Source organism: Chiloscyllium punctatum, chromosome 40, assembly GCF_047496795.1.
Source record: "Chiloscyllium punctatum isolate Juve2018m chromosome 40, sChiPun1.3, whole genome shotgun sequence".
NCBI lineage: Eukaryota > Metazoa > Chordata > Chondrichthyes > Orectolobiformes > Hemiscylliidae > Chiloscyllium > Chiloscyllium punctatum.
Window position 1 is genome coordinate 59,460,609 of NC_092778.1, and position 25,383 is coordinate 59,485,991.

Genomic DNA, 25,383 nt, shown 5'->3' on the forward strand with positions numbered 1-25,383 from the left:
CTGCAGACCAACTTTTTGTGATTCCTGCACAAGGACAGCCAGGTCCCTCTGCACAGCAGCGTGCTGTGTCCTTTTTACTGTTATTCCTACTGAAATGGATGATTTCATATTTATTAACATTGCATTCTATCTGCCATACTTTTGCCCACTCGCTTAAACTGCCTATGTCCCTTTCCAAAGTTTCACAGTCATCTGCACACTTTTCTCTGCCATTCATCTTCGTGTCATCTGCAAACTTTGACACTACAGGTGGTCTCCAACTCCAAATCATCTATGTGAATACTTGCGGTCCCTGAGGCATACCATAGTCACTGCCAACCAGAATAGCAGTGATTTATTCCCACTGGTTGCTTCCTGTTGGTTAACCAGTCCTCTTTTTATGCCAATACAATGCCCGTAATGCCTTGCATCTTTATCTTATGCAGCAGCCTTTTGTGCGGCATTTTGTCAAATGCCTTTTGAAAATCCAGATACACAAGTCACTGGGTCCCCATTGTCCACCATGTTTGTAATGTCCTCACAGAAATCCAAAAGGTTGACAGTTAGGTATGACCTGCCCGTCATGAACCCATGCTGTGTCTGCACAACAGGACAATTTCTATCTAGATACCTTGCTATTTCTTCTTTGATAATAGTCTCCAGCGTTTTCCCCATGATAGAAGTTAAGTTAACTGGTCTATAATTCCCCATCTTTTGTCTACCTCTCTTTTTAAACAGTGGCGTCACATTTGCTGTTTTCCAATCTGCTGAAACGACCCCAGCGTCCAGTGAATTTTGGGAAATTACCACACATGCATTTGCTATTTCTCCTGCCATCTCTTTTAGTACCTTGAGATGTGTTTCATCAGGGCCAGGAGACTTGTCTACCCTTAGCTCCATTAGCTGGCCCAACATAACTTCATCAGTAATAATTGTTTCCAGGTCCTCACCTACTTTTGGCTCTTTGTCAATTACTGGCATGTTATTAATGTCCTCTGCTGTGAGGACCGACACAAAATAGCTGTTCAGTGCCTTGGCCGTTTCCTCATATCCCATAACTAAATCCCCCTTCTCATCCTCTGAGGAACCAATGTTTATTTTAGCCACTTTTTTTTTTGTTTTATATGTTTTTGGAAACTTTTGCTATTTGTCTTTATATTCTGAGCTAGCTTTTTCTCATAATCTATCTTACTTTTCTTTATAACTCTTGTGGCTTTCTGTTGACCTTTAAAGCTTTTCCAATCTTCTAGTTTCCTGCTGATCTTGGCCACTTTGTATGCCTTCTCTTTCAATTTGATAGCCTCCCTTATTTCCTTAAACACCCATGGCAGATCACCCCATTTCCTAAAGTCCTTCCTTTTCACTGGTATGTATATTTGCTGAGCATTGTGAAAAATTGCTTTGAAAGTCCTCCACTATTGGTCAACCGTCCCACCATAAAGTCTTTGCTTCCAGTCTACTTTAGCCAACTCCTCCTTCATCCTATTGTCTCCCTTGTTTAAACACAGGAACCTGGTATTGGATTTAACCTTCACACTGTATTCTAAATTCAACCATACTGTGATTGCTAGGTAAAAACAATGACTGCAGATGTTGGAAACCAGATTCTGGATTAGAGTGGTGCTGGTAAAGCACAGCAGGTGAGGCAGCATCCTGCTCCTCAGATGCTGCCATACTGTGATTGCTCCTTCTCAGAGGATCCCGAACAATGAAATCATTAACTAGTCCTGCCTCATTACACAGGACCAGATTTAGGATAGCTTGCTCCCTTATCAGTTCCATTATGTTCAAGAAAACTATCACGGATACATTCAATGAACTCTTCCTCAAGGCTACCTTGACTGACCTCATTCGACCAATCAAACTAAAATCCCCCATGATGATTGCAGTACCATTTTTACAGGCATTAGTTGTTTATTTGTTTATTGCCCACCTCAATGTGATATTATTAATTGGTGGCTTGTAGACTACATCTATCAGTCGCAAATGTGTCTTATACCATGATAGCTGAAGAATGTCACTTCTCATGTTGTGTTATTTCACGGTGACAGCATGTTAGTAAGCACCAGTAACTGCTTATTAAAGAATCCTCACTGAAGATTAAATAGTATTGGATTGTTGAGCATTTGGATGACCAAAATAAGGTTTCTTGAGCTCAGATCACTTTTATTCTACTTAAAGTTCAGGACCTATCAAGCGAGAAGCCCTCTGTCTCTTTTACAAAAACAAAAAAGCAAAACTTCTACCTGCTTTCCAACATAAAAGTTAAGGTTTGGCAGTTACAAGTCTTCTCATAGGTTTAAAAACAAAGGTAACAGCTAAAATTTCTCCCTATAGCTATACAACTAAAATCAGCAAGTCCTTGGCTACTGTCAGTTTAAATGCAGGATCTTTCTGTTTTTAGCGTGATTTTATAATTTAAGGAAGCTTGCCTCTGTGCAGTGGTCAGTTGATTCCACCATTGTTTCCTTCAATTAGGTGCATTGACATTTTTTTTGGTGAAAAGTCTCTGATGGTTGAAGCCTGGCTAAGATTTTATTTCTTAAAAGTACGGACCAGCGCTCAACAATACTTAGAGAGCGCTTTAGGGAACATCTCCGGGACACCTGCACCAATCAACCACACCGCCCCGTGGCCCAACATTTCAACTCCCCCTCCCACTCTGCCAAGGACATGGAGGTCCTGGGCCTCCTTCACTGCTGCTCCCTTACCACCAGACGCCTGGAGGAAGAACGCCTCATCTTCTGCCTCGGAACACTTCAACCCCAGGGCATCAATGTGGACTTCAACAGTTTCCTCATTTCCCCTTCCCCCACCTCACCCTAGTTCCAAACTTCCAGCTCAGCACTGTCCCATGACTTGTCCGGACTTGTCCTACCTGCCTATCTTCTTTTCCACCTATCCACTCTACCCTCTCCTCCCTGACCTATCACCTTCATCCCCTCCCCCACTCACCCATTGTACTCTGTGCTACTTTCTCCCCGCCCCACCCTCCTCTAGCTTATCTCTCCACTCTTCAGGCTCACTGCCTTTATTCCTGATAAAGGGCTTTTGCCCGAAACATCGATTTCGCTGCTCTTTGGATGCTGCCTGAACTGCTGTGCTCTTCCAGCACCACTAATCCAGAATACTTAGAGACCACAACTGAGAAAAATAAAGTAAAATAGAAGGAAAAGTAAGTGAACAAGGGGAAAAAAAACTAAACAACCCCAACACACTAATAAAGACAAAAACCATAAAGCGAGAAATGGAAAGCAGAAATTTGATTGGACAGCAAGTGAAATCTTCACTAAATTACAGCAACAAATGCGGCTTTACTTCAACCCATAAATAATCCTCATATCTGGAGAGTACTTGACCATCTTAATGTAAGATCAATTTCTGGATTAACAGGCTCCAACTTGGAGCCCCAAGAGTCTATTGAAGGCATTTTTGCAGATCAACACACCCTTTAGACCAAAATTGACACTACTGCCAAGATATTACAACTGTGCATCCTAAAATTCATTCCCCAATGACTGGTAGGGTCTATAAAAGACTGTCCCACATCATATAATGGATCAATACCCTGCAAAGGCACAATCATTCTACGTAGAAGTTATGAATTTTCTAACAGTGCCAGGACTACCAGTACATGCACAGATCTTAGCATTGTAACATTCGTGAGGATCAAACCACAAGCTTGGGTGAATAAAACAGCCACAGGACATTCCCACTCAAAGATTGGAGAATGAAGCAGATACAACATCAGCAAACAGGTAGAGGGCTACCACAACTATGCACCAGACGGTGAAAGTCATAAATCTGAAAAGGTTTATAAGAAATGCAGTCAGCGAAGTTGACTGATCGTGGTATTATATTCCAAAAGAACAGAATCCAGCTCAGACCAATGGACACATGCCAATCATGTACCTAAGTGTGAGGGTGGAATCTCCAACTGCAATTGTGTAACAATACTGAGTAACTGTATCCAGCAGCAAGGCAACCAAGTTATTAGCAGTGTGATGGCCTGGACCTCTTCAGATGGGTATGCAATCACCAGGTCAGACCTTTCAAATGTTATATCAAAGTTTGAATCTTGACAATTGTTTTCATATATTTGGTGAATTGACCAGATGTGTCTATGTGCAATAATATATATCTGTTTGGGATTTATTTTCTTTGTATAAAGGGAGATATTGTGATAATGTGTCACAACAGATATGCAATATACCTTTAAGGGACATCTGTCATCACTTCTTGGGAGATGGTGAATTTGAATTCAGTTCATAAATCTGGAATTAAAAGTCAACCTACTGGAGTTATTGTCAATTGTCAAGGGTGGGAACTATGATGTCCATCACCAAAAGTGGCTCGACCCCCTTTAACACTGGTGATCTGTTTTGTGTTTGTGGCACTACAACTGTTCTAAATGAGGAGCTAGATTTCAAACACAGCTAGCACGTTAAAACTGGGCATTCAAGAGGTGCTACGAGCCATTAAATGTAGCAGAATTGTATTCAACCACAATCTGTAACATCATAGCCTGGCATGTCCCAAATTCTAACATTACCATAAAGACTGCAGGCAAACATGCCAGCAGTAGCACTGGGCATACCAAAAAATGATGAGTCAATTTGACAAATCTACAGCACCAGACAACTTTCAAGCCAAAAAACCGATAGTAGCATTGAAGAGAAATGCTAATTCCAGTGGATCTAAGCTCTGCAGTTCTGCCTAATCCAGTCATGAATGGTGGTGGATATTTAACAAATAACATGAGATTTCATAAATATACCTATCTTCAACGATGGAGGCAGCAGCAATCTGGATCATCCACAAAGTATGCTGGGACTTTTTTCCCTGGATCTTAAGAGACTGAGGGTGACCTTTATAGAGGTCTATAATTTGGAGCTCAGGTTGAGATTCTGAATGTAAGTTTGCTCGCTGAGCTGGAAAGTTCATTTTCAGACATTTCATCACCATACTAGTTAACATCAGTGAGCCTCCAGTGAAGCACTGGTGTTAGTGACCTGCTTTCTATTTGTTTCCTTTGGTTGGTGATGTCATTTCCTGCAGTGACATCATTACCATGGTGGTGTTATTTCCTGTTCTTTTCTAATGACATCGCCACAGGAAATGACATCACCAACCCAAGGAATTCTAAACACAAATAGAAAGGGGGTCACAACATCAGTGCTTCACTGGAGGCTCAATGATGATGATACCTAGTATAGTGACGAAATGTCTGAAAATAAACCTTCTAGCTCAGAGAGCAAACTTACCTCCAGAGGTCTATAATATCAATACTGGCATTGATAAGGTTTTTTCCCATGGTGGAAGAGTCTAAAACTAGAGAGCACAAGTTTAATGTAAGAGGGGAGAAATACAAAAGGGTCCAGAGGGACAGGTTTTTTTTTCCTGAGGGTGATGAGTGTCTGGAGTAAGATGAAAGTGAGTACAATTTTGTCATTTAAGAAACATTTATTTGGTACATGGATGGGATAAAAATGGAGGGATATGGACCAAATGCGGGCAAATGGGACCAGTTTAATTGTGGAAACTGGGCAGCAGTGACAAGTTTGGCTAAAGGATCTGTGTCAATGCTGTAGACCTCTATGACTCAAAGGTGCACTACAAATTCACCAAGCCTTCTCCAGCAGCACCTTCTAAACTTCAACTTCTGCCATCCAGAAGAGCCAGAGCACCAGATACAGGAACACCACTACCTTCAAGTTCCTTTTCAAGCCTTTCCTTTGGAGCAATATCACTGAGGTCCAAGCTCTGGAACTCCCTTCCTAACACCACTGGCAGTGCATTACACCACATGGACCGTTAATGATTCAAGAAGGCAACTCACTACCACCTTCTGTTCAGAATGGAAAATAAATGCTGGCCAAGTCAGCGATGTCCACATCCCGTGAACGAATATATAAAACAAAAATTACATCTGCCAACCTTCTCCATGGAGAAAGTGAGGACTTCAGATGCTGGAGATCAGAGCTTAAAAATGTGTTGCTGGAAAAGCGCAGCAGGACAGGCAGCATCAAAGGAGCAGGAGAATCGACGTTTCGGGCATAAGCCCTTCTTCTCCATCTCAAGCCTGGTTAAGCTCCTATTTCTGTTTTAATGTTAAAATCCATAATCTGATCACAAATATCAACCAACTTAGAAAGTAGCATTAATTTCAACATGAGTGCTCAATGAGCTAATAGTACTTTGAACTGTAATGCATCGTGGCTGTTCTGGCCTCTCTTGAATGTGAAATGTATAGCATTAGTAAGAGGAAAACGTCCTGACCCACCTTCGGGGTGTACATATCGGAATGATTGCTGAGACCGAGCAGAGATCTTTTCTTTAAAAAATAGCCTCAGGGATTCCGAGCTAATGGAAAACTTTGCATTCAAGGAATTCTACACATGGCAGGTTGCCAAGAAGAAGTAGTATGTTAATGGGCAGGCATTAACTGCAGCCTAGAATGGTTCACTCTTTTTGATTCACCTGCTTTCTGTGTGACGATCTTCACTAAAATTATTGCCACACTTTAGTACCGGGGCATTCCTGTCCCCACCAGTATTTGAGTTTAATATTGTACAACCAAACATGCTGCACCCAGTCATTATTTTAAAGGGCGGTTTTCAGTTTGTAATTTTAAAATTGACATTCGCGTTGACACAATAAGTGTTTCAAGGCTCTACCATTCTGATATACTAATGGTGGTTGGGGGGGTGGGGGGGCTGCATCATCTTGCTTTGTTAAATATTAATTAGTTATTGATTGATGTGTGAGCCATCAGTTATAATTGCCCAGTGATATGCTATCTATTAGAGTGGTTCTCTGACAGCATGCTTGGACAAGATAAAGGGTACGCTGGCTGCCGTCTTCAGTAACCATCTCTTGCTGTGTGCTAATTCAATGTGTCCAAACTACATTCCTTTTATAAGTAATAATTCCATGCATGCTACATATGAAATCCAGAATCAAGAACTGAGACAGCTAGGTATTAAATTAAGGTGTTGAACTCTGGCCAATTCCAACTTTACACTGAGGTGGTGGAATTGGCCTCATAGTGGGCATGTTTCATTACTAAAATTCCTCAAACCCAGTTTAATCAAATTTTAATTAAACCGGTACACAATTTGGAGATGCCGGTATTGGACTGGGGTGTACAAAGTTAAAAATCACACACCAGGTTATAGTCCAACAGGTTTAATTGGAAGCACACTAGCTTCCAATTAAACCTGTTGGACTATAATCTGGTGTTGTGTGATTTTTAACCTGGTACACAGTGTTTGTCTAATTCCTCACGGCGAATCAAGTCATGATTAGAAGTGTTTTGTATGGATCTTTTACCATTTTGAAGACACACATAATTTGAATAGCTGATGAGAGCATTCTTGGAATAGGCTCGACAACTGCTGGATAATGTTAAGTATAAAATGTATGTGCATGGATTCTGGCCAGATGCTAAATACAGAACTGAGCGTTTATTATTAAATCATCATACATTCAACTTGTAAACCTATCATGCAGCAGAATATAAATGTCTAAAAGCAAGTGAAACAAACGAAATGCTGGAGAAACTCAGCAGATCTGTCAACATCTGTGAAGAGTGAAGCATGATTAATGTTTGAGTCAGGTATGTGCAATCACTACAATATGAGTCCTATTCAGAACCTGTATGTGTGTATTCCTCCTGTAATAAGGAGGATAGAGACAAAACACCTTAGTGTACATTATTTGTAAGGAGTTTCTGATTGTCCTCTGGGTGAACAGCAGACTATGAAGATAGTCCATCATGTCAAAATATTTAAGTAATGACGAGAGAAATTGGGGATCTTCAACATCAAGAGGAACTATTTACATACAGTGTGCATAGTATCAATTGGCTTACTTATTTATTTGTTTGAGATGAGGAGACAGGATACTGCCTATCCCTAACTGCTCTTCAGAAAGTGGCGGTAAGCTGTCTTCTTGAACTGCTTTAGTCCATGTGGAAAGGTGCATCCATGATTGTATTGGGGAGGGTATTCTAGGAATTTGACCAGCATTAATTAAGGAAAGATGATATAGTTCCAAATCAGGATGGTGTGTGACTTGAAGGGGAACTTGCTTGTGTTCTTATGCATGTGCCTCACTTGTCCCTCTGGATGAGACAATTAAGCATCACCTCAAGGTACACCTGTATACTGCATCCGGATATATAAGAAAATGTGCAACACTTAAGTTTACACCAAACTTCGGAAATAGTATCTGTCTAATGAATGCCAACATTTGGAGTCATCTTCCACCAAGTTCAAGCATGATAAATTTCCTAAATTTATCAGATGCATTCAAGAAGTCATCGTATGGTATTTGAAAGTTAATAATTAGAGATGCATAATTCAAATAATTGGTTGAATGATTAGGAAAAACTTTGAGAATGTCATTTCAGGGTTTGGAACTCACTGTATGGATGGTACATTTAATAAGTTGTTAGATATGCTGTACCCTGAAAGTTTACAAATAAAGAGCTGGAAATTTTAGGTTAGGCAGCATGGTTGTTTTCATTTTACCTATGCACCAGATAGACCAGATGACCATCTCTTCTGCTGAAAAATTTGTAAAGAATTTGTTTATTTTCGATTAGCTAAAATAGGCCACCTTATCCATTTCTGTCCTGTTGAAGTGATTTGTTGACCCATGTATCAATATTCTTGCACTTCCAGGTTATTTTCAGTTTTGAGTTCTTGAATCTTCATGACTTCACTGGAATTTTTAAAATAGCAGGCTCTTGACAGCATACACACCCTTTCATCCATTACCTTTTGCTGACCAGTTAACAGATCACAGCCTACTCATCCCTCAGTCATTGCAACCAAAGACTTCCTCCTCCTTCTCACCCTCAAACCTCCTGAGATCAGTTGTAAATGGAACTATGTTGATTTCAGTGTTGCTTGCTTCTAATAATGAGTCATGAATTTGGCTTTTTTTCAGTTTGAACTAAACCTTCAGTTCCTTTGACTTGGTAGGTGACTTCTGCATCATGTCTGTTATAGAATTATTCAGATCAGGATATTTTCTCGTCTTTTGAGTCAGTTGTTCTCCACAAATGTGCACTTGATAATTATTGTAACTTTAGAGAGGAAGCAAATCTTTGCAATTCTGCTGATCACCCAGGGACCTCCCTACAAGTGATATCAAACTAATCAACTTCAGTTGAACCTCTATGATGGGTGGCATACCACTTTACCAGTGAATACTTCCAAGTGGTACTCCCATAATTTAACTATGACAAGAGCGGTTGAACTCTTAAGGAATCATTACTCCTGTCTGATAACCAATTTACTGTTCTGATACTGATGTTGTTTTCTACTGTAGTGTTTAGCTTCTCCATCCTTCGGTTTCATGCTTTACTTTATTATTGCTTTTGTTTTACATTTTTCACTATAATTCTTCTCGTAGTCTGCTTCACCATTCTCTCTCTAGAGTCTGTGTGATGTTTATTTAACTTTTTATACCTTCTGAATGCATTGAAAGTTACATTTGTGTGTGTCGATTTTTCTTTGCCATTTTTTTAATCCTGTGCCCTTAATGGAATGTTTTGCAGCTCACCTTATTAGGAATTTCGCTACATGACTGCATGATGTAGTAACTTAGACTAAAAATGTTATCTATCTTTGGATTGTTAACCAATTACCACTCAATGAATTACAAAAGAAATGACATTATCAGTTTTTTTGTTCTTTGATTAACTAATCACCTTTATTTGAAGTTTTTATGAATTCGGGACTTAGGGGAGAAAAATAGAAGTTAAAGCAGTCTTTCTATTGAATAGTAAAATGCCGAAATTCATTGCGCAAGTCCACATACTTCTGTAGAAAAGATTGAATAGCCATTGTACTCAAATTGCATCATTGACCAATGAGAAAGCCACAGAAAATCATCTGGAACAAATCAGTGTTCTTCATTTTTAAAATTTCCATTATTTCCAATTCTGCATGAGTGACTATAATTGAAGGCATTTCCAGTTAGTAGTATTGAGTTTCTATTATTAGCTTTTTCTGTTTTACGTGAACCCACTCTCTGTGGGTGGACGGTAAACACTGCTGGTGCAAGAATATGTAGAACTACTACTGTTAAGAAGCCCTCAAAACCAGTAAAGCATCCACACTTTGTGGGTTTTACCTTACTTCCTGTCTGGCAGGACAAGTAACTGATGAGGTTTCTTAACTTTGTTTTAAAAGCTGTTTGATTACTTGCTGTTTTAAAAAAAAACGTAAAGCCCAAAACTAGAGTTTTTAAGCTGATGGCCCACTCCTTCTGAAACTGCCAGTTAATACTCTACCTCCACTGGAGAAACCATATAATCTACCTTCAGACTTGATTTCAACTGCTTCTGTGCAGGATTCCACCAATAACAGCAACATCAACTTGTATTATAATCTTTCCATGTATATGACTGACCTATTCTGTTTCCATTCATGTCCATTTTTTTGTTCAGTGTACTTTGGGTTTCAGTTATTGGTGAAAAATGTGAAAGAACTCCATACTATGAAGATCTGAGGTCTATTAAATTTGTAATTTTGAAAATCCGTGCAGTTTATTTACATTACATAGTTTTTTATTTGTGAAAAATGTTTGTGTATTTCTGTGTTCAACCCTGATGTTATATCATACTTTTACACTTTATCCATGTACATTACACCAGTCAAAATACTTTTAGTGCTTAGCTGTGATTCGTAGTAGAAATAGCATTACAGCTCCAGTTTTGTATTAGTAGTGACAGTGATACTGTGAGCACTCAACATTTAATATTCTTCTGAATCTGCCAGTAACTACCGGTGTTGTGAATATGTCTTTAGGATCAGAATTTCAGATGTTGCTGTCACTGATTTTGTACTTCCCATAGGGTGCACTGTTGAAGTTCACACAGGCTGCAATCATTTGTGCCAAATTGACTCCAGTGTCCCTAAGGCAAGCAGGCAATATGTCAATGATCCCGCTTGTGTGCGATGCTGTTAGTATAACGGTTATTGGATTGTATTTTAGTCAGTTTGGAAATAATTGACTAGCTGTTAACAAGCCCCACATTCTATGAATGATTTTATTTTTAAATTGCTGTAATAGGAATGTGCTAGTGAGCCAAGTGAAGACCAAATACCAAACCACACCCATTTAACAGTTGTATTCTAGGAACAAGTTTAAACGTCCATAAAAGGACCATTTTAGTTTCCTGTTTTTGATTAAGTGAATCATTAGAGTCTTTAGTAAATCAAAGCTAATTCTTCAATTATAATTTAGGTAATCTCAAAGTTAAAATAAAGTCTGCTGTTTGTGTAATTGAATGAGCAATAAACCAAATACATTTTCATTATCGAAATTCAGCATGTTTACTCAGACCAGTATACATTATTCAGGAACCATTGAGGTATATGAGTGTCTGTTCTTGGATGTTAGTATAAAACTGTCGTGTAGAACTTTCTTTCATTACCAGCACGAATGCTTAATTTGCTGGATTTGACACCATTCAAAGTATCTGTTAGGGTGACCATCGTAATTGTAAAATTGAATTAAAAAAGGGTTTGAATGAAAAGAGCTGGATCTTGTACAAGCTCTGGCTATCCTAATGCACTAATACAGCTAATTACCTTTTAAATGTACTTGATGTGAGAAACATGATATATAACTTCTGAAAAGATTAATCCCATACACAACATTTGCCCAATGCAGTGCGTTTAACACTCCCTCAGTACTGCATTTGACCGTCAGACTACATTTTGGGCAATTACTGTGGAGTAGTACTTGAACTTTCTAAAATCACTAAATGACAGCTGGCACCATGCCTTGGCTTGGAAACCTGTTGCAATCCAGTACATTGGAATTACGAGCAGGAAATACATTAAATGAGCAATGTAATAGTAATCTAATTACTAAGAAATGAACTGAAACTCAAAACACTGCATGACTTGGTTCCACGTTTCCTCCTGGACCCACATTCCTGCCCCCTTCCAGTTTTTTTTTTCCCCTATTTCATGTCTTCTGTTGGTCTCTATTCTCCTTACTCCCTACAATCTAGCAACAATGACCATGCTTTCAGATATCTTCCCCAAACTCTCTCACCTTCCTTTATCCTCCTACAAAAGAAATTTCTTTGAACATGGACAGTAATAAAACAAGACAGAGAGATTTGGAAACTGTGCATTTATCGTCTTCCATTGAGACACTTTGTGTTCCTTCTCATAATTTTGAGCTGTAGGATGCACTGGAATATTTGTCAATATTATGACTATATCATATTTGTATTATAGGTATATTAATACATGTTGCCATTAGTGGTGTAAAATCTTTTTTTTGCTGTTACTGAATTAGAAAACACTTCTCTAATATGATAAAGCATTTAAAGTTATGTTTTCATTAAATTAATAATTTGCCTGCTGCATTATGATATTGTAGTATAAAGAAGTTCTCTTAGCTTTTCCCCCTTCTATGTGAATAATGCAGTGAATTGTGTCCAAGAAGAACTAGGAAATGGAAGTTGGTGTAGACATGATGGGCCGAATGGCTACCACCTACCCATAGCACTCCTGTGATTCTGTAATTCGTTCCGTTTAGTATGCTGTAATCACTGTTAATGATGTCTCCTCTCTCCTGCAGAGACCAAACATTGTGCATGACCAGTTTGTTCCATTCTGTCCTTGAGCACAGCCCTGAGTTTTGGTTGCTTGTCTTTTAAATTCTCCCTTGCTCCCATGCTGACCTTTCTGACTGACCCACCAGTTAGTGAAGTTTCACAAAAACTCAAGGAACAGCATTTTTCAACTCAATACTGTACAGCTTTCTGGACTCAAGAATGAGTCTAACAACTTTAGAATCATAACCTCCACATCCACAATCTTGCCTAATGTTTTGGAGAAATTGAGGACCGCAGGTGTTGCAGATCAGAGTTGAAAAATGTGGCACTATGAAAGCACAGCAGGTCAGGCAGCATCCAAGGTGCAGGAGTGTTAATGGCTTTTGTGAAAAGTAACTCTGGCTACAAGCAAGCATTTTAGATCATCTTTAATTTTTCTTTTAAATTTCAGTTTCTTGACAAATAACTTCTTAAAGAAAATCATTTATTTCAAACTTGCTGGGCATTCTGTTGTTTTTCTTCCCAAGAAGTGTAGTTGTATATATTTGCAGATTTTAAATCTTTTGTTATAATCTTTACTTGAGTAAATTTTGTTTTTGCAATAATCTAGTTCTTTCTGCGTTAACTTGAAGAATCTAGCTGCCTTGTTTCTGATGTTGGCTACCCAGGTATATAGTCTTATGTGTATATAGTTAGCGATATCATATTTTTAAAGTCAAACTTTGTCTGACTCCTTCACTGGCCAGCATGAGAGTCCATCTATCTGGGTTATAACAGTATGCTTTGATATGGGGATGATGCAAGAGTTTATACTTCGCATTTTCTTGATTTTTAATCCCAGATTTTAGACTGCATATCCTTTATACTAACTCAGGATACATCATTTATAGTAGTAAAAGCTATGTCGAATTAACTTTTTTTTTTGTTTTCCTACATAGTTCAGGCAATCTCTTCTAAAATTGCTTCCAATCTTTGCTCATAGTTTTCTTTTTAACTGAACTGGAAAGCAAACACTAACTGGAAAATATTAAAAGAATTAATTTTCATATTTTTGGTTGTCATCATCGAGATAATCAGTGTTATTTTGAAACCAATTTAATTTCTACTCCCTTTTTATGTAAATTGATCTTTTTTTTTTCAGACAACAGTGACTTAATTGCTTGCACCGTAGTAACTAAAGATGGCAATCAGATGCATCGATTCCTGGCTGTAGACATTTATCAGATGAGTTTAGTTGAACCAGACAGCAAACGACTTGGTTGGGGAGTGGTGAAATTTGCAGGTTTACTTCAGGTAAGAATTTCTGCTTCTTTGATTCCAACACTTAAATTTAATAAATTGAAATGTGTGTCTTCACAAATTATTTTAAAAATCACACAACACCAGGTTATAGTCCAACAGGTTTATTTGGAAGCACAAGCTTTTGGAAGACTGCTCCTTCATCAAGTGGTTGTAGAGTATAAGATTGTAAGTCACAGAATTTATGGCAAAAGTTTACAGTGTGGAACTACCTGAGGAAGGACCACCAGTCCAAAGCCTAGTGCTTTCAAATAAAGCTGTTGGACTAAAACCTGGTGGTATGATTTTTAACTTTCTCCATCCCAGTCCAACACCAGCACTTCCAAATCACAAATAATTTGGATTTGTGTCATTGCAATAATGTAATACCATCTTACTTACAACTGAATGCTTAGATTTATATGTGATTTAGGAAACAAGAACACCAACTTCACATATTGAAGTGTTAAACTGAAATTTGGGCAGGATTTGCTGTTTTACTAGGCTGGGCAAAGTTATAATTTCTGATTAAATTTCTTACATGTTTATCCGCTTCCATCTTGTCCACCCAAAAATGCATGCTTCTGAATCTACATTCAGATTTCATATGGTATTTACACATTCTGAATAAAGTTAGTCTCTTGGATTAGGGATCATTTTTCATTTATTGACAGAAACAGCTGGCAGTTAAAGTTACAGGATAAATGTTCAGTCAGTGTCTCTGCAGTCTTCTGGAGGTCAGTCACGATGCTGTGTGGGGCTTTCACCTGACTGTTGTCACATCTGTAATTTTGACCAAAAATCATCATACATCACTGTGGAGGAACAACCGAGAGGAAAGACTGAAATTTGCATTTCTGATCTTTACTGGTGCCTTTGATTAGTTTCACTGAGTTATGTTGGACATGAAGTCCAAAGCCCTTGCCATTTGACAGAAAAACATTTCCAGTTAAACCTGTTTTGTTCATTTTACATGATCTGTCTCCTATAGTATGCTCAATTGCAAGTAGGAACTTCATAAAAATACTGGATCAATATTATGACTGGTTGCTAGATCACCTGAATCAGTTGATCCAGATTCAGAGTGATCTATTTTCAGTTCAGTTCAAGCTTCTGTAGTTTTAAAACATTGGTAATGTTGTCAGTTTGAGAAAGATACACTACATTCGGTAAAATCCATGTTATGTTTGATGTTCTAGAAGGAAGACTTTTCAAGTTGTGGTTGAAATATGACATTAAATTAATTGAAAGTGCACAATGATTGTCTCAGTTTTTATTTCAACAGGACATGCAGGTGATGGGGGTGGAAGATGACAGTAGAGCTTTAAATATCATCATTCATAAACCTGCATCCAACCCCCATGCTAGGCCCTTCCCTATCCTCCAGGCCACATTCATCTTTGCTGATCACATCCGCTGCATCATCGCAAAACAACGATTAGCAAAGGGCCGTATTCAAGCACGACGCATGAAGATGCAAAGAATAGCAGGTAATTCAGTTTCTTAACATGTTTAATTAGGTTGTTCATCCAGTCTTGCCAGCTTAACTGCTGGAATTAGATAAAACTAAATACAATTCCAATTTAGCCATAAAGTGTTGAATTAATCTCTTCGATGCCTATTGTAATCTGTTTCCTGCCTAGGGCAGGAGAGGTTAACTCCTGTCTAGGTTGAGATTAATTAGGCCTTCTAATTTAGAAACCAAGGTAATTAATTTAGCGATACACAAAGCCTTCATCTATTTACCTCGTACTTAATAGAATGCTATTTAATCAAAGTTTTGCACAACAGTTGTTGCTACTGTAAGTTATCAGCAGCTGAAATAAACAGCAAAGAAATTAAGCTACATTTAAGTAGCATTGTTTATCATCTCAGGAGCTCCCAAGATACGTTTTCACTAATAGCTGCAAAATTTTCATCATTTACATTTAAAGTCCTGTAGAGGTTATATCAGACCATTTTAAGATGAATACTTTTAATATCCAAAGCATTACTTTATTAGGTATAGCTGTTGTCATGACACCATTTCTTCTAGGTGGTGTCGGTTCTTCAGGGGACTTTCATGCTCCAGTGTTTGTGTAGGTAGGAACTCACTGCTCTGATGAGAAAAGACATATGGAAGAAATGAAATTTAGTTAAGTGCACCTCTGCAACTATTTGCAGGTTATAAGGACGGAGTCTAAATTATAAAGACATTTAGGGAGAACCTAGACTTGGGTACCTCCCATAATATCCTACTTTTCTTTCTCACCAGGTCCTAATGGGTGGCAATTTTCTCTCCATGAAGTATTAACCATTTCAGATCCATACATAACTACTTTCCAGAATGACCATTTGCCTCACTGGAAGTGTTGATATATTTGTAATTACTGCATTGTTCTGAAACAATGGAATGAAATTATGCAGGAAGTATGGTACCATCTAACTTGAGAAGACACTGTACAATACCTACATCTGCCTGTACCTAGCTATTAGTGTATGTTTGTAATTATGTAGTTCTGAATTAGCAGCCAGAGTGGACCTGTGTCAAAAAGAAAACATTGCACCAGGCCTGTGGTCAGTCAAAATTCACAATATTTTAGTGATGGATGATACTCAAATAACCTTACTTTTCAGATTCAGTTGGGATTAGAGCACATTATTTTCAAACAAACAGGAACTGAAAGTATCTAGGTGAATTTCGTGTACTTCGGAAATTTTAAAAATCCTCAATGCCATCCTTGGAACTTAACTGGAGTTCTGGATTAGTGGTGCTGAAAGAGCACAGCAGTTCAAGCAGCATCCAAGGAGCTTCAAAATCGACCTTTCGGGCAAAAGCCCTTCATCAGGAATAAATTCAGTGAGCCTGAAGCGTGGAGAGATAAGCTAGAGGAGGGTGGGGGTGGGGAGAAAGTAGCATAGACTACAATGGGTGAGTGGGGGAGGGGATGAAGGTGATAGGTCTGGGAGGAGAAGGTGGAGTGGATAGGTGGAAAAGGAGATAGGCAGGTAGGACAAGTCGGACAAGTCATGGGGACAGTGCTGAGCTGGAAGTTTGGAACTAGGATGAGGTGGGGGAAGGGGAAATGAGGAAACTGTTGAAGTCCACATTGATGCCCTGGGGTTGAAGTGTTCCGAGGCGGAAGATGAGGCGTTCTTCCTCCAGGCGTCTGGTGGTGAGGGAGCGGCGGTGAAGGAGGCACAGGACCTCCATGTCCTCGGCAGAGTGGGAGAGTGAGTTAAAATGTTGGGCCAGGGGGCAGTGTGGTTGATTGGTGCGGGTGTCCCGGAGATGTTCCCTAAAGCGCTCTGCTAGGAGGCGTCCAGTCTCCCCAATGTAGAGGAGACCGCATCGGGAGCAACGGATACAATAAATGATATGAGTGGATGTGCAAGTAAAACTTTGGATGTGGAAGGCTCCTTTAGGGCCTTGGATAGAGATGAGGGAGGAGGTGTGGCCGCAGGTTTTACAGTTCCTGCGGTGGCAGGGGAAAGTGCCAGGATGAGAGGGTGGGTTGTAGGGGGGCGTGGACCTGACCAGGTAGTCACGGAGGGAACGGTCTTTGCGGAAGGCAGAAAGGGGTGGGGAGGGAAATATAACCCTGGTGGTGGGGTCTGTTTGGAGGTGGCGGAAATGTCGGCAGATGATTTGGTTTAAGCGAAGGTTGGTAGGGTGGAAGGTGAGCACCAGGGGCGTTCTGTCCTTGTTACGGTTGGAGGGGTGGGGTCTGAGGTCGGAGGTGCGTGATGTAGATGAGATGCTTTGGAGGGCATCTTTAACCACGTTGGAAGTGAAATTGCAGTCTCTAAAGAAGGCGGCCATCTGGTGTGGTCTGTGGTGGAACTGGTCCTCCTGGGAACAGATCCTGGGTAACAGGAGGTCCTGGGCCGCCTCCACTGCCGCTCCTTCACCACCAGACGCCTGGAGGAAGAACGCCTCATCTTCCGCCTCGGAACACTTCAACCCCAGGCATCAATGTGGACTTCAACAGTTTCCTCATTTCCCCTTCCCCCACCTCACCCTAGTTCCAAACCTCCAGCTCAGCACTGTCCCCATGACTTGTCCGGACTTGTCCTACCTGCCTATCTCCTTTTCCACCTATCCACTCTACCCTCTCCTCCCTGACCTATCGCCTTCATCCCCCTCCCCCACTCACCCATTGTACTCTATGCTACTTTCTCCCCACCCCCACCCTCCTCTAGCTTATCTCTCCACGCTTTAGGCTCACTGCCTTTATTCCTGATGAAGGGCTTTTGCCCGAAATGTCGATTTTAAAACTCCTTGGATGCTGCCTGAACTGCTGTGCTCTTCCAGTACCACTAATCCAGAATCTGGTTTCCAGCATCTGCAGTCATTGTTTTTACCTACTTAACTGGAGCTGCAAAGTGAAATATATCCACCTAACTCTTTCAGTAGACACCTTGGTGTTTATAACCAGATATGTTGGTGCAACCATAATTTATAGTTGATCAAAGCCTGTCAGGAAATGTGCATTTTCCTTGTGTAGCCATTGTAAATTACAGTTCCAAATTGTAAAATAGTTTGACCTATTTAACAAGTATTATTGTGAATAAGATACATTCTTTAGCAAGACGGAAGTGGGTACTGCAGATGCTGGAGATTAGAGTCAAGATTAGAGTGGTGCTGGAAAAGCACAGCAGGTCAGGCATCATCCAAGGAGTAGGAAAATCACCATTTCGGGCAAAAGCCCTTAATTAGGAAAACAATGAAGGGCTTTTGCCGAAACACCAATTTTCCTGCTCCTCGGATGCTGCCTGACCTGCTGTGCTTTTCCAGCACCACTCTAATCTTAACTACATTCTTTGGCACTCCTGTATGTCTGTTCTGCTCCTTTCCATATTAAATTTCAAAGGAACATAGCAGAATTCTAGATGTTGACATCAAGTATTGGATTCAGTTCATCAATTTGCAGTTGTGATTCAGTTAATTCAATTAATCCTTAGTTATTCAAGGTCAAGTTACATATGTTGAAATAAGTCAAACAGGAAATTGCATGCATTTGTTTTGATGATGTTTACAGAGTAAAATAAATAAAAGACTGATATAATCACAAAGAAAAGGCTCTCTTACAAAGAGAACTTCCGTTCCAAGCAAATACTTTGTACCCATTTCACAAAGGGTCAGTCATCCATTCTTAAGAAACATTTGAGTTTTAATTGTCATATCTATTTGACATGTCCATTAGTGTTTAAGTAGAACTACATATAGCAGAAAAGTCTTAAATTTTTTTTAAAAATTAAAATTTGTGTTAATGTTATTTAATTAGGAAAATGAATTTAGGAAAAAAAATCCTCCTGAATTACTCTGCAGCAAGTTGTTATGAGCAGTAGCGCTGCTTTGGTGTCAAGCTCCAAGCTTGTCTAGTCTAGCCCAGAAGCAGGGGACAGGGTAGCTTGCTTTTCTGCTTAAAAGGTAGGAATTGTGAAGTCAGTGTCATGAGAGATGAGTAGGGCTATCTCTGGCTTTCAGTGACCTGCTTTTGAGTTTCCTCAGTCGTTAAATCGGCCAATTGAAGGAGTGGGAATGTGAGGCTTGGATCTTCGTAAGTTTCAACTTCTTGCCCAGAATTTAATTCCTTAATGGTAGAAAAAGAGATTGAACCTCTCTGATGCCAATCTGACAGATTATTTTCACTTCCCTGCCACTTCTCAGGAGAATATTTTGTGATTGTTTCTGTACAGATACTGACTGACCAACTGAGTATTTCCATTACTTTCTGTCTTTATTTCAGATTTTCATCACTGTGATAACCTGCTTTTCAATTAGAACCGAACACTAATATTTGCAGATAAAATTTGAGAGTCTGACCAATTGCCTTCTAACTTCTCTTGCCCTTCTATAAAGATGCTTTCAATTCTCCAACTTCTTTGGAGAACTGATGGAGCAATAGTCTGAAAATACTAATTATAATCAAAAGGCAGAAAGGAGTAGATCTAATGGAACTAGTTTAAATTTCTAGTTCTCGCAATTAGTGCTTTTTAGCAAATTCTTTAGAATGAATATATAGTCCACTTGTATTCAGGAATGCGATTTTGCCACTAACTGCCAGAAACAAAAATTCTCTCCCCACTTCAGTTCCATTCCAGACAGCCAGGTTTGAAATATATTTACATGGCAGACAACTTTGAGGTAATTCTGGTGACTGAATGAAGTTTCAGCAATGCACTAAATAAACCACACAAGAGAGGTGCAGATGAATGACACGTTTACTCAATGTCTGGATGCTCTTTTTGAGACGAGTGACTGTGCTTTGACTTGATTTTTCTTTCACTTGATTTAGCTCAATTATGCTGGCAATGCCTGTGAAATGCTGGGATTTGACAGTTCTGAAACTGTACTTCAAGTTTTGAGCAGTTTTCTGTATGTTCCAAGAATTCCACAGATTGTCTTAAGACTGTCAAAATGGACACTGTCATATTTTGTGAATTTATCTTTAAAATTCACATTTGTAATGTCACGATTTCTACTTTCGGATTAGTTAAGACCCTGTTTTATGTATCATTATTTTCTCCTTTCTAAATGTTCATTCTGTTTAAGGAAAGTCTAAACCAAACAAGGTCAGGGTTAGAAACTCCACTCACTTTACTCACTCATGACATTTATCCAATTTCCTTATAAAAGCCAAAAGTGAATCAGCATCTTCCGCTTACTCTGGTAGTGGATTCTGGGACCTGGTCACTTCTCTCTCTCTCTGTGTACATATATCCAGGCCCCATTTTGTTTTACTTCATAGCCTCTCTGGGCGGCACGGTGGCTCAGTGGTTAGCACTACTGCTTCACAGCGCCAGGGACCCAGGTTCAATTCCAGCCTTGTGTGGAGTTTGCACATTCTCCCCGTGTCTGTGTGGGTTTCCTCTGGGTGCTCCGGTTTCCTCCCACAATCTAAAGATGTGCAGGTCAGCTAAATTGGTCATTCTAAATTGCCCGTTGTGTTAGGTGCTTTAGATAGAAGGAAATGGGTCTGGGTGGGTTTCTCTTCGGAGGGTCGGTGTGGACTTGTTGGGCCGAAGGGCCTGTTTCCACACTGTAGGTAATCTAATCTAATCTAATCTAATCTAACCTTCTGCCTGTCAATGTCAATACTAGCTTTTCCACTCTACCCAGAGGTGTCTCGTGGAATCAAACAATGTATGATATTCTGCAAAGTGCAAATGACTAACTTTTAGAAGCTGGGCTGAATTCTTGATTTGGAGATGCCGGTGTTGGACTGGGGTGTACAAAGTTAAAAATCTCACATCATCAGGTTATAGTCCAACAGGTTTAATTGGAAGCACACTAGCTTTTGGAGTGTCGCTCCTTCATCAGATGATAGTGGAGGGCTCAATCCTAACACAGACAATTTATAGCAAAAATTTACAGTGTGATGCAACTGCAATTATACATTGAAAAATTGTTAAGTCTTTCATCTGTTTGAATACCATGATAGTTTCACTTTCATGTGTAAATCACAAAACATTTTTTTTAAAAGTTGCATTCTCAGGTTAGCTGTTAACAATGGGTGATAGCTAGACAATATGTTTCTGAATTATGTTTGGCTATAATGTGGGACAAAGAATTTAGTAAATGTGTCAAGGAAATGACAGTTAAGATTAGCTCCCTATCTTGGAAACTGCAGATGATTCTTAACCATAGTCCCATCTGCTTTTCTACTCATTGTGAGGAGATCACACTTTCCTTTAACAGGAGAGCTAATCCCCTCCAGTGCCCTCATTGTGGACTGACTAGCTTTCAGAGTGCTGCTCTTCCATCAGATGGTTGTGGACCTGATGAAGGAGCAGCACTCCAAAAGCTGGTGCTTCCAAATAAACCTGTTGGACTATAACCTGGTGTTGGTGGATTTTCAACTTTGATTAGATTAGATTAGATTAGATTACTTACAGTGTGGAAACAGGCCCTTCGGCCCAACAAGTCCACACCGCCCCGCCGAAGCGTAACCCACCCATACCCCTACATCTACATCTACATCTACCCCTTACCTAACACTACGGGCAATTTAGCATGGCCAATTCACCTGACCTGCACATCTTTGGAGTGTGGGAGGAAACCGGAGCACCCGGAGGAAACCCACGCAGACACGGGGAGAACGTGCAAACTCCACGTACACTGATTTGTAATGTTCATTATAAATGGGAGAAAAAAAGTTGACATCCATACAATTGAAAATAAAAGAAATTAGTTAAATTAGATTTAATGTCATTATTTAGTTGATTTGTTTTTGTTTTAAAAATGAAATTCTTGCAACCAAACTCTCTTCAAGAATGACAATAGTTTAAAAATTTTTTTAATTGATATTGTATTCCAGTACTATTGGATCTCCCAGTGGAAACCTCTTCTGAAGTCATGGGTTTTGGACATGGGTCACTTGCTGCCCATCATCTACCTTTTAGATTCTATGACCAGTCTCGCCGTGGTGTCAGTGATCCTACAGTCCAACGTTCAGTTTTTGCTTCTGTTGATAAAGTTCCAGGTAAAAGTGAACATTCCACTCGCGTTCGTTTTGCAAGCCATTGTGAAAAGTCATTATGTAGCATTAACCCTTTGAAGACTGACATGGCTTAATACTATGCATTAAGGATAATAGTGTGCTTTTGCTTGTGCTTTAGAAAGCAAGAAGTGTTCTCTTGGACTGTATGTAGCACCAAACTATTTTATACTTTGGTGTTTTGACCAAAATCATCATCAAATAGATTAAAGCATCTATTTATGTTGTACACAGTCTATGACACAGTTATAAACAAATATATTTTTCTTCATTTTGAAGGAATTATTTAAGGAAACATGGAAAATTACAGTAACAAAAAAACAATAATAACTGATAGTTGGCAAAATCAGTCTTGGTGTATGTAAACTTGTCACCTTTGCTGTCCTGAGAATGGTGGAGCTTCAGGAATGTTTGTGGCCATGTGTAACAATGTAATCATTGTATGAAAGTGGATAGATATACTGGTTTAGCTATTGGCAAGTATAGATATTTGATCTGATTTTCAATTTTCATTCTATTCTGCAAGCTGCAAAGCCAAATGCTATTTAAAGAGTTAATTCACAGAAATTTCTGATGCTTGTTAAGAACCAGATGATGTTTCTATTTGATTCAGTCAGTTCCTCTTTTTTTTATACATAATGCCCACAATGGAGCTCTCATTATCACTTTTGGGTCATCATCACCAAAACACCACACTAACCATTATTTCTGTCATGTGTGGTTCAGTAAGAATCTATAAAGCATTTAAAAATGTTGCTTAAACAGGGTTTTTCCACTGCATTATTTAAAGCGTATCTGTGTCTGCAGTTTTGAGTTCAGGGTTAATGAGCTTTTATCAAAGTGCATGAAGCGGGGTCAGCATAGAATCAACATTTTCCACTCAGCCCAAACTAAACTTAAAATAAATGTAAAAGCATTCATCATTTTTCTTTCCATTTTTGCTTAATCTGAAGATAATTTCTATCACATTTGATGGGGCAAACTAACTAGAAACAGCAAGGGATATGTTTAGTTCCAAAGGAGTGAAGGCCTACATCTTTATAGTATTTTTCAGGCTTAGCGTCAACTTGTCTGATTTATGAGTTACAAATTGTACCAGTTGCCAATTCTGCTGTCCACCGTTTTGCTCCTGGATCTTTAATAACCACGCAATACAATCTAGAATCAGGCAATAATTGAAAATTAACAGTGCAGAAGTGAATATGGCGAATCTGAGAAGGATGTATTCAGCCTTTGCAAACTAAATGTGAAAATCAAATGTACATTTCTTTACATTGGAGCAAAATGTAAAATCAGTGAGTAAGAACACCAACATTGACTCACATTAGTGAGCATCAAGAAACCTATTCTACTTTTTGTAATTTACATAAATGATTTGGATGCGAGCATAAAAGGTACAGTTAGTAAGTTTGCAGATGCCACCAAAATTGGAGGTGTAGTGGAGAGCGAAGAGGGTTACCTCAGATTACAGCAGGATCTGGATCAGATGGGCCAATGGGCTGAGAAGTGGCGGATGGAGTTTAATTCAGATAAATGCGAGGCGCTGCATTTTGGGAAAGCAAATCTTAGCAGGACTTATACACTTAATGGTAAGGTCCTAGGGAGTGTTGCTGAACAAAGAGACCTTGGAGTGCAGGTTCATAGCTCCTTGAAATTGGTGTCGCAGGTAGATAGGATAGTGAAGAAGGCGTTTGGTATGCTTTCCTTTATTGGTCAGAGTATTGAGTACAGGATTTGGGAGGTCATGTTGCGGGTGTACAGGACATTGGTTAGGCCACTGTTGGAATATTGCATGCAATTCTGGTCTCCTTCCTATCGGAAAGATGTTGTGAAACTTGCAAGGGTTCAGAAAAGATTTACAAGGATGTTGCCAGGGTTGGAGGATGTTGCCACAGGGAGAGGCTGGACAGGCTGGGCCTGTTTTCCCTGCATCGTCGGAGGCTGAGGGGTGACCTTATAGAGGTTTACAAAATTGAGGGGCATGGATAGGATAAATAGGCAAAGTCTTTTCCCTGGGGTCAGGGAGTCCAGAACTAGAGGGCATAGGTTGAGGATGAGAGGGGAAAGATATAAAAGAGACCTAAGGGGCAACCTTTTCACTCAGAGGGTGGTACATGTATGGAATGAGCTGCCAGAGGATGTGTTGGAGGCTGGTACAATTGCAACATTTAAGAGGCATTTGGATGGGTATAAATAGGAAGGGTTTGGAGGGATATGGGCCAGGTGCTAGCAGGTGGGACTACATTGGGTTGGGATATCTGGTCAGCATGGACAGGTTGGACCGAAGGGTCTGTTTTTATGCTGTACATCTCGGACTCTAACTCCATTAGCATACATGAACATCTCGTTATTAATTAATCTCACCTCATTTATTTGCTGTTTCCTACCTGCTGGATGGAAAGAAGATGGCAAGTCCAAGCAGTTACATGGTGACTCAGCATGTTGATTACTCCTCCAAGTCTCCAACTTGGACACCAGACACCGATGTCTCAGGACACGCTTCATAGGCAACATTAATCGCCTTAATGAAATTGGTCAAATATCAGCCTTACTCCATCATAATAGCATGTATCCGACCCACTTATAGAACACTTCTGTACTTTGCAGCTGCACATTTTTAAGCACACTGGCGCCAATCATTGGAATACCGCTGCAAGGATACTTTGCACACAGGAAAGGGCATTCATCTCATGGATTGGACTGGGCTGTATTTCAGGAATTGTCATTTGCTCTCATAGTGTTCACTCACATTGTGCCCACTTTGACGCTCTTAGCATCCCTCCTCGATCTGGCATATCTTGCTTGGCCTTGCCTTACCTTTTTTTTTACACTTTGCCTGCTCGCCTGAAGCTTAGACTCTCAGTACCTCCATCTTGAGTTGCCTTTTGGTGTAGGCACAAAGCCAAGCAGCTTGCCATTGTTGCCAGCATGTTCAGGTGCACACGAGCCAGCAGCAGCCACTGTAAACTCTCAGTATGTGCATCAACCAAATGCCATGCCTCAAAGTCTTTGGCAAATAGTCCATAGTCAAGTCAAGGACGGTATTCTTCA

At 39.7% G+C, this 25,383-nt stretch overlaps 1 protein-coding gene across 1 annotated transcript in view; it reads left to right on the plus strand.

The window, feature by feature from the left end:
- clec16a (C-type lectin domain containing 16A) overlaps positions 1-25,383 on the plus strand; it is a 267,248-nt gene that overhangs the window by 187,045 nt on the left and 54,820 nt on the right. Inside the window, exons 20-22 of the mRNA XM_072560020.1 lie at positions 13,713-13,864; positions 15,135-15,339; positions 22,153-22,317. Coding sequence (XP_072416121.1) covers positions 13,713-13,864; positions 15,135-15,339; positions 22,153-22,317 — 522 coding nt within the window. The remainder of the gene's footprint in view (positions 1-13,712; positions 13,865-15,134; positions 15,340-22,152; positions 22,318-25,383) is intronic.